The sequence below is a fragment of the Bactrocera oleae genome, chromosome 5 (genome assembly GCF_042242935.1).
Source record: "Bactrocera oleae isolate idBacOlea1 chromosome 5, idBacOlea1, whole genome shotgun sequence".
NCBI classification, from domain to species: domain Eukaryota; kingdom Metazoa; phylum Arthropoda; class Insecta; order Diptera; family Tephritidae; genus Bactrocera; species Bactrocera oleae.
This window is the reverse complement of record NC_091539.1, coordinates 15,139,214-15,149,490: the sequence shown is the minus strand read 5'-3', so window position 1 is coordinate 15,149,490 and position 10,277 is coordinate 15,139,214. Positions and strand designations below refer to the sequence as shown.

At 36.6% G+C, this 10,277-nt stretch overlaps 1 protein-coding gene across 1 annotated transcript; it reads right to left on the bottom strand.

Moving 5' to 3' along the window:
* Positions 1 to 4,979: 4,979 nt before the first annotated feature.
* LOC106617490 (uncharacterized) lies at positions 4,980 to 8,317 on the bottom strand. The gene is made up of 5 exons (XM_014234709.3): positions 7,494 to 8,317; positions 7,341 to 7,436; positions 7,033 to 7,283; positions 6,126 to 6,978; positions 4,980 to 6,048 (listed from the first exon to the last, which is right to left on the bottom strand). The coding sequence occupies exons 1-5, from the start codon at positions 8,141 to 8,143 to the stop codon at positions 5,580 to 5,582; spliced, it is 2,319 nt and encodes a 772-aa protein (XP_014090184.2). The 5' UTR covers positions 8,144 to 8,317; the 3' UTR covers positions 4,980 to 5,579.
* Between the last annotated feature and the right edge of the window lie 1,960 nt (positions 8,318 to 10,277).

Here is a 10,277-nt window from a genome sequence, read left to right as displayed (position 1 = left end):
ATAAATAATATTATAATCAATAATAATCAACAAGTAATAAAAAATAAATCTATATTAAAAAGAATAAATAATTCAAGACACATTTTAAATGTAATATTAAGCGAAATGAAATCGAGCGATAGCCTCAAATTAGAATTAGAAAATAATATTGAAAGAAAATTAAAAATTTTAAAAGACGAATTAACTAATTTGGATTTTTCTATCCAATGCGCCAAGGCCGGAATCGTAAACTCATTTACGTTGTCAAATGAAGAAATCAATGTTATTAAGGGAACATTTGAAAAAGATAATATACCATATTTAAACTTAGTAGAAGACATTAAATTTAGCGATGTCAAAATAACAACGAAGTTATCATCAATTATTTATATTACAAAATTTCCTTTAGCAAACGATGAACTATGCAAATCAATAAGAATACAACCTGTAAAAAATAATGAAAAGCAATTAGATTAAAATATGAAGATTTTATTGTTTGTAATAAGAAAGTATATGGTATGAAATCATATTGTAAGAATATAAACAATTTAATATTATGTAAACAATTTAATTTAGAAGAAGTTACAGAAAGTAGTTGCATACCAAATTTGCTCAAAGTTTATTATCCAATTGCACGAAGACTAACAATCACCACATACAAACGGTAGAAGAAATTTCACCTGATCTATTGTTAATCAATAGCTACAAAGGAACTCTAAGAATTGACACTGAAATCTTCAAGTTATGCGGAATATTTTTTGTAAAATACGACAATTCAAGCGTAACAGTAGAAAAATTTTTTTATAAATAAGTTAGTATTTGAAATCCATTACCAGCAATAATCAAATCAAGAGATGCCACGGGAAACATTGAAGAAGTACTTTCATTACAATATCTGAAAGAGTTCAATGGAGCGAACATTCAACAGATCAAAGAAATTAACAATAGATTCAAAGTCAGCCTATTCAGAGGATCAGCGATAATAGTAATATCTTTTATTATCGTAACAATAATCCTGATAAAAAATACAACTTTAAATAGAAAAACTAAAATTCATATTGAAGTCAATGCGAACAGTTCAGAAGATAATTCACCTACACCAGCAGAGAGGTTCAGTACTTCAACAGCTCACATTTCACTCCCTACGAACGAAGACGCTGCATGATTTAAAGGGGAAACTGAGGCTTAGACAGTATGTTAATGAGGAGGCTTCCAGACACATCGAAACTGCTAGGCGAGAAATCTGGTTGTAACGCAAGAAGCCTTCTGACCTAGCAAGAGAACAGTAGCAGCAAATGTATTTCATTAACATTTAGCTTTTAAGGAGCCAAAAGGCTCCACCATAACTCCACCTCGGTTAGATGCAACACATGCAATAGTTGTAGCCATATTACGACCTGTTCAGGCATTTAGACACATAGAGAGCGGTCCATACGTGAAGTGGACCCATGCTGCCAACACACAACCACGACAATGTAATGCGCCGCCATTCTAGCCGATTGACCAACAGGGAACCTCTACGGTATCACTGAGCTCAACTAGGCAAAAAGACTCAAAGTCTGATAAAACTAGCACCACATAGTGCAGTATCTTATCGATGGCGACATTGATCGCAGGGATACTACACTAGAATGGCAGACATAGCTATTCGGTCAGGTAATGTCGAGCCCGACATATTTAATACATACATCACCCCAGTTACTTATTGCCGAACATGATATCACCCGAATATGGGTGCGCTGCTTCGTGATGAGAACGGATTAGTACTTGGCGATTTTAACGCGCATCTTTGGCACTCCTGCCTGTCAAACGATCGTAGGGACATGAAGCTGGCGGAACAAATAGACGACAACGACGTTCTGCAAAATCAATGAGGAAGCACCTACCAGAATTATGGGCACATGTGGCAGGTCGCCCAATATCACCTTAGCTAGTGGTGGTCTGATAAACAGCAGAACCTGTTAGAATTCAACAACTAATACCAAATTTCCAAGCTGAAGCAGCAAATGAGCGCACCAGCAAGGTCGATCCATGTGATCCCCGCATAAGGGATCCCGATTTGGAGATTCGATAACTGGTAGATTAGCATAAGCGGTCGAAATGGGTGGAGCACCTGAAGTCATGTAATCACTCCGCCAGAGTGAGCAAGCTGTCAAATCCCTGTCCAATTCGAGCAGAAACGACGATAACCGTGTCAAAATATACTTCGGCGTTCGTGCTTCCTCGGCACTATCGCGGTTGTTCAGAGTGCCATCAACAAAACAAAAGCATTAAAATCCATAGGCCTAGACGGTACAAATATGCTGATGTGTAAACACCTATACTCGACGGGAGTAAGTTATCTCACCAAGACCCTTAATTTGTCTCTGCCTACTCTTCACATACCCGATGTGTGGATAATCTAAAGCGTGGTCTCACTGGGAAGCCTGCCAACCTAGAAGAGGCCTTGCTACTCCCGACCTTCACACTATCTGAGCCTAGGGGAACACCACGATGTGCAGAGCAACATTACAGCATTTAGCGTCATAAACGCTTAGATATCTCGTGGCCTCAACCGGTAACCGCCCAGCGAGAGGACTGCCCTTGTAGCGTTGGACTTGTCAAAAGCTTTTGGCACAGCCAACCATACCACGCTACTTGAGGATATTGAATAAACAACGTTCCCTTCAGAACTAAAGAGGTGGACCATGAACTATCTAAGCGGTCGACAATCATCTGCACTATTTCAAGATCAACTTTCTAAATTAAGGAGAACCCTATTTAGGGTTCCGCAGGGTGGTATCCTCAGGGTGGTGTTCGAACCTCGCACAACTATTAGAAGGAGTTTATATTACCTCATACGCAGATAAGGCAATGGAATTGATGGCATGTATTAAAAAGTGAACGCCTATCTCCCAGAATTTTCTCGCTTCAAACCGTTGAAATTCCGACGATAAACAATTTTAAAATTTAAGGTGCTACATTCGACTGTCTGCACTCTTTCACTCTGCATGAAACCGCGATTGTTAGCGGCAGCACTTGGAGCAAGGACAGAGACGTTGTTGGTAACATACAAGGCGATCGGTCGGCCGGTCATTACGTCGCCCCAATATAGTCGCCTTGATGCAACAGGACGCAGATGGAGAAGATACAGAACACCACACTCCTGTTGCCTTCCATCGAACATCCTTATAGCGAAGGCCGCACGCTCTCTGTTAAGGAATAATACAATTCTCTCCAAGCAGTTTCTACTCGGGTGTTTTCGCAGAAACGATTCTTGCACTCACCTGCGAACTAGAACTATTTTCGGACGAGATCAATTTTCGACGAGTACTGAACGCCATTCACAGTGGAGCTATTAACACCTTCCAACCAACATCATCTATAGCAGAATAAGAGCTCGGGTTGCCGCGTGAAACCAGAGAGACCCCTGCGACATACAAAACCTATGTCCTGCATGCAATGACATCTTCAACTATTTGCATGCTCAACTCACTTAACTGCCCTCTCCCTTTAATCCGTTAAGTGATTTCAATGACAGTTAACTTATTGCTTTCACCTAAACAGGGTCTGGATTATCGGTATAACAAATGGTATTATCGGCAAAATCAATAAATTTTATTCAAAATAGTCTCCTTCTGCTTTAAACAGCTTTTATCACGGTCCAAAAGCATGTCGAACGAGTGTTTTAGCTCGTTGCCCGGTATGACCGCCAGTATGCCGGTGCAAGCCTTTGAATGATCTCCACGTCTGCATAACGCTTTCCTTTCATCGGCAAATGCAATTTTCCGAAAAGGTAGAAGTCGCACGGTGCCATATCAGGTGAATACGGGGAGTGGTTGATTGTTAAAATGTGATTTTTGGTTAAATAATCGGCCACAAGCGTCGATCGATGAGACGGCGCATTATCGTGCAACAAACGCCAACTTTCACCTTCGCGATATTCGGGCCGAACACGTCGAATAAGGCGCACCAAACGCTTCAAAACTCCAAGGTAGAATACCGTATTAACGTTTTGGCCGGGTGCAACAAATTCTTTGTGGACAATATCCTTGGAATCATAAAAACAAGTCAGCATTGTCTTCACTTTCGACTTCTCCAGGCGCGTTTCGGCTCATTTCTCATTTATGTCCTCACGACCACTTTGAAAACGTTGAAACCACTCATGCACTCTTCTACGGGATAGGCAATCATCGCCATAAACTTGTTTCATCAATTGAAACGTTTCTGTAAAAGTTTTACCAATTTTAAAACAAAATTTAATGTTGGCTCTTTGTTCGAAGCTCATTTTCGCACCGATGACAAAAACATACTGACACTTAAAACGCAATAACTTCACTTCCAATAGATGAAATGTCATGAAATCTTTACTGGAAGTCGATAAAGGATAGCAGATTCTAACACACTAGTCGGCATATAGATGGCGCCACTAGAGTTTACTTTTTTACTGTTTACTTTGGAACGCACCTTGTATAATAATAAGCTAAGAAGGTAGAAGTTATAATTGAACTGAAATGGTGCTGGTTAAATCTATGCCCCGCATGCCAATAACTAAAATAAATAGGGATCACTAAACCAAGGCGTTCAACTTACTAATAAATATATTGGAACTGGTTGCAAATAATGTTTCATCTAAGGTAATTTACATTTACTGGCCTCAATCCCATCTCAAAAATTATATAAATTATACTTTTTTGTTTACTTGTTATACAGTGTTCAAAGTATTTATTTTAAAATGATAATTATGCTTTATTTACAGAAAATGAGTAAATTTGTGTATTTTAAAAGCAATAAATGAAGGAGTTGTATAAGAATATACTTGTATATATGTAAGTTTCTTTAACATAAGATAAACCAATTTGGCATGAAGAAAATTGTAAAATTTGTACAAATTAGTTTGTTCTTTATATAAACAGTTCAATATCAGTGACAGTGAAAATTTATTATTTTGGTCTTAGCTTCAAAGGAAGATAGTCCAACACGACTGACCCGTTCCCACGACGGTCGGATCTACGTAACTGGAAGGACCCGGGTTTTTATCCAGCCAAGGACTGTTAACTCGGCAAAATTCTGCCGCTACAACAAAAACACGTCTGACACAATGAAGTTCTAGAATACGGTACATTAGTTTGGTTATTTTAAACTGCAATAGTAACGATATTGTTTGTAAATTTTAATGATGTGCAGAAAGTATCCAACTTCAAGCGGAGGCCTTACTATGAATAGTTAATTATTAACAGATTCTGAACTATCACTATAAATATGTATGGACGATAAATAATGCAGATTGTTTTAAATTTGTTGAATCATTATATGCTAAATTAATATATTGAATAATATATAAGTTAACTTTGAAATATTTTTTAATCCATTAATTACAAATCTAAAGACCAAGTTGAACCTATCCCTATTGCACTGAAAATTATATTTAAAACAGTAATTGCTAAGTTTAGCTATGCACTACTTATATTGTTTGCCTTTGTTTTAACAGCACGAAATGTGCTGAGGTGACTATTCTGCGGGTGGATCTGTTTTATGTAGAACTCTCCTTCTTAAGATTGTAATTTTCTTTAATTTAACTTTTAAAAAATCATGGCTCGAGTGTGGCCAAAATATTGATCTTACTCTGAAGATTGAGCTGGTGGTATAAGAGAACTAATTCCTTTTTCTGTTTGCGCTATTTGCTGATGAGGCTTTTCTTGCATTATTTCCATATGATCACCACTTGGATGTACCAAATCGTTGGGGGATATTGCCTCTGCACCTGGTGCCAGTGCTTCATTAGGATTGAATCTCTGTAAACGACCCGTTGCAGGCTCCATGTATATACCATGAGCTGCAAGTGCATGTTGCCGAAGTGCGTACATCTGTAGAAACCCTGCATCACATTCACGGCATTTGAACCGTTCACCGGTGTGTCGTCGTATATGTGCTTTTAAATCATTGCTTTGAGCAAATCCACGTCCACACTCCTCGCATTTGAAAGGCCGTTCTCCTGTATGTGTACGCATATGAATGGTCAGATTATAAGCACGATGGAAACCCTTGCCACATAGATTGCATAAGTTTGGTTTGGTACCCGTATGATATCTGAAATACATTCGAACGAACGGTTATACGAAAATATTACTAAATTTTCTAAGGTGAACAAAGAATTTAAAAACTACCTTTCATGTATTTTAACATCAGTGGCACGGGGAAACCCCTTTCCACAGTATTGACATTTATATGGCTTTTCGCCATTATGACGTCGCATATGCACACGCAGATAATCATTGCGTACAAAACTTTCACCGCATACTGAACAAAGAAAATTTCGACGATCACTATGATGACCCTTCTCATGTTCACGCAAAGCTTTACGCTCCTTAAAAGTGTCCTCGCAAAATTTGCAAGCAAATACGCGGTCGGTATGCATCAGTACATGTTTTCGAAGGTATGTTCGGCTTGTAAACTTCTTCCCACAATATTCACAATTGTGAATCTTATGGGCTTGCGGATCGCTTCCATGACGGGTTTCTATATGCTTCGCCAGATCTACAGAACGTGCAAAAGCGCTGTTACATTGATCACATTTAAACTCTTTCGTGTGATGCAAGTTTATAATATGTTTTTTTAAATGATCACTACGCGCGAAACGCTTTGGACAATAGTTACATGCGTGCGCTTTTTCCTCGACGTGGGTCAACATATGACGACGCAGATGACAATGACGCGAAAAAGTTCGCTGGCACTTTGTGCATCGATTTTCAGAATTTGCAGTTTGGTCCACAGCAGAATTTTGGGCAAGAAATTCATCAACAACTTCTGTAATACGCCGCCTATCGGCGACGTCATTTTCCGGCTCTTCATTTTTATCTGACTTTCGTTTCACGGCACTCGAACTCTGTGTATCTCCATCATTCAAAAATTCTTCTTTTTTAATGTCATTATTAGATACTGGTGATCTGCTTTGGTCCCAATCGGGAGCCATGCGCATAATGTCGAAATCATCCACTGATCCGTCTAGTTCACATTTCACTATGAAAAAAAAAATTTCAATAAGAATATTTACAGTATTATATTCTTTTAAACCTTTGATTCCAGCTTCATGTTCTAATTTTAATTGAGGTAATATATCTTCAGAAAATTGCACACCATCTTGCGCTTCGTCATCACTTGAAATGGGGTTGGTATCCATATTAATATCGCTTTCCACATCATCCGATGCATTTTGACCACATTCAAAAAAATGGGATGGACCGACAAAGCTATCGTTGTCGATGGCATTAAACATTTTCTCGGACTTCAGGAAAATTTTAGGCTTCTGTGTATCTAGAGTCGAACTATGTAATTTTCATTATAATTATTTAAAATTAACAATAACAGAACAATAAAATTACCTCTTTGTTTCAATATATTGGAATACGTTTCGTTCATTATTTTTGCCCACATGACTTGAAAGCTCGATTTCCGGTTCTTTTAGAGACACCCTAGGACTGTTTAAGAAGAAATGTCAACCACTTACGAGTAGAATATCATATTCAAAATTTTACCTTGACGCTTCTTCAGGTTGATGGTGCACATTACGCATATGACGATTTAAATGTTCTCTGCGAGAAAAACGCTTGCGACATATGGTGCATTGTGTATCCAATGCTATACCCACACTGGGGTGCTTGTGAACTAAATGGCTTCGCAATTGCCTAATGCGTTCAAAGCGTACACCACATATACGACATTGCAAATTGCTGTTGTGATGAACTTGCTTTCGATGATGCCGCAGTTCCATCAAATCAAAAAATTTCATTTCGCACATTTCACATGGATGTAAGCTCAGCTTATCAGTTTGTGTACCATAATCCCTTCGTTCACTAAAAACAATGTTAACGGGTTCTATTTTGTTTTCACTTTGAAAAAAGCTATTTTCTAAGCCCTTTAATGATATATAAGCCTTTTCGACTCGTTGTTTAAAGTCATAAGCATCCCGGGCGTTTTCCATACAAAAGGAGCACATTTGTTGTGGTAATATATTATCAGTTGATATGACAGGAAATCGCGAACACTCGGACAATATATGAGCTATAGTTACACCACTTTTATGTGTCTCTTGAAAAATAGAAAACAATTCAACATTTTCTTGTAAACATATTCGACAAATGTGATTTGAGTTTACAGTAGTGTGCCATATATTTATGGATTCCATTATCTCTTATTACTATTTAAATCACAAGAGGTGGAATCATATCCTTTCTCAACTATATATTGCTAAAAATCTTAGTTCCGCAGATTAAATTGTAGTTTCATTTCGTATAATTATGTACTCTAACTGCAAATTTAACAATTTTAACTTTTATCGATAGCTCTTTGCAAGTGATGTGTAATTATGAACTATGTTTGTTTATTAAACAAGAAGGACGTGATGGTATGAATGTGGAAGGTCATAATGTGACCTATTAAGTGAAGTAATCCTAAAAACTATGGAATTGTTCTTTAAAGTTATAAATTATATAAAATCAAGTATAAGAATTAACTTATAGTTAAATTTTTAAAAATAGTATTTAAGACTTCAATTAATGTGACCACTCTGTACAAGCAAATGTTTCGTGGAACAAACATCATCTGTTTTGACACTTTCAATTTAGGCCATGTATAAAACTACAAGTAACCAGAGTCAGCTGTTTTCCTGTGTGTGTTACACAGCTGAGATCACCTGATCGAAATCTGCCTTTTCTGATACAGAGAAGTAAATAAAAGCATTAATTTAAAAACTTTTTTGTGAACAGATATTGTAATGGATAACATTAATGAAAACTTTCAAGAATATTTGCGAAACAAAAGTTTATTATATATTTATTGCTTTACCTCACGATCAAAAGGATAATATAAAACCAGGAACAATTCAAATGTATGTATTAACAAATACAAGAAAAAACGGGGAAACTTTAGTATACCAACCCATGATTTCAGGGTTAAGATGTGTATGGTTGGATAGAGGAGATATTAATATTACGTATTATCTGTCAACATGGAACCCATTTGTTATTGTGCATATAACGAAAATGAAATGCTTATTTAAAGCAAACATTAAAATAATTAATAAAAAATAAATATGTAGAAACAATGTAGTGAAGTGTAAGTGCATAATATAAAAGAAAAACAAGAAAAAACGTTAACTTCGGTTGCGCCGAAGCTATAATACCCTTCACAAATACAAAGGCCCCTTACAAGAACTTGATTCCGAACGTTCAATTTGTATGGCAGCTATATGATCTAGTAATCTGATCTGACCAATTTCTGTGGAGAATAATTTGTTACCTTAAGCAATAACTCGTGCCTAATTTCGTGAAGATACCTCGTCAAATGAAAGAGTTTCCCATACAAGCTCTTGATTCCGATTGTTCAGTTTGTATGGCAGCTATATGCTATAGTCATCCGATCTATACAATTTCTTCGAGGATTGGATTAATGCCTTAAATAATAATACACTCCAAATTTCATGAAGATACCTCGTCAAATGAAAGAGTTTTCCATACAAACACTTGATTCCGATTGTTCAGTTTGTATGGCAGCTATATGCTATAGTGGTCCGATATCGGCCGTTCCGACAAATGAGCAGATTCTTTGTTAGAAAAAGACAGGTGCAAAATTTCAGATCGATAGCATAAAAACTGAGGGACTAGTTTGTATATATACAGACAGACGGACAGACAGACAGACGGACATGGCTAAATCAACTCAGCTCATCATGCTGATCATTTATGTATATATTTTATAGGATCTCCGACGTTTCCTTCTGGGTGTTACAAACTTCGTCGCAAACTTAGTATACCCTGTTCAGGGTATAATTAACTATAAATCGATAAATTGTAATATAAAATTAGTGAAATTTTCTACTTAAAATGCAAATATCTCGAAAACTATAATTGTATATATTCTTGATCTGGAGAATCTCCTCTATCAAACCATACGCCTTTTAACCCTGAAATCGTGGGATGGTATACTAAAGCCGACCCGAGAAATAAACTACTTGTATTAATTTCAACAAAAACAAAAATATATATAAAAAATCAGGTACAATTCATGAAAAACAATTATAATAATTAAAACAATGTGCTATTTCATGAATAATGTAACAAAATATTCTAAATCACCCACAGCGACATACTTTAATTTGGACTACTTTTTAATTTAAATTTAACTTTTAGGAATTTTAATAATTGAAAAATATTTGCATATGTAATAAAGTTATAAATTCTAAAACATTACACAGCAACACAATGTAGCAGATTTCAGGATTTGGACGTTTTAGTAGTACAATATTAGTAGGCAATCCGTAC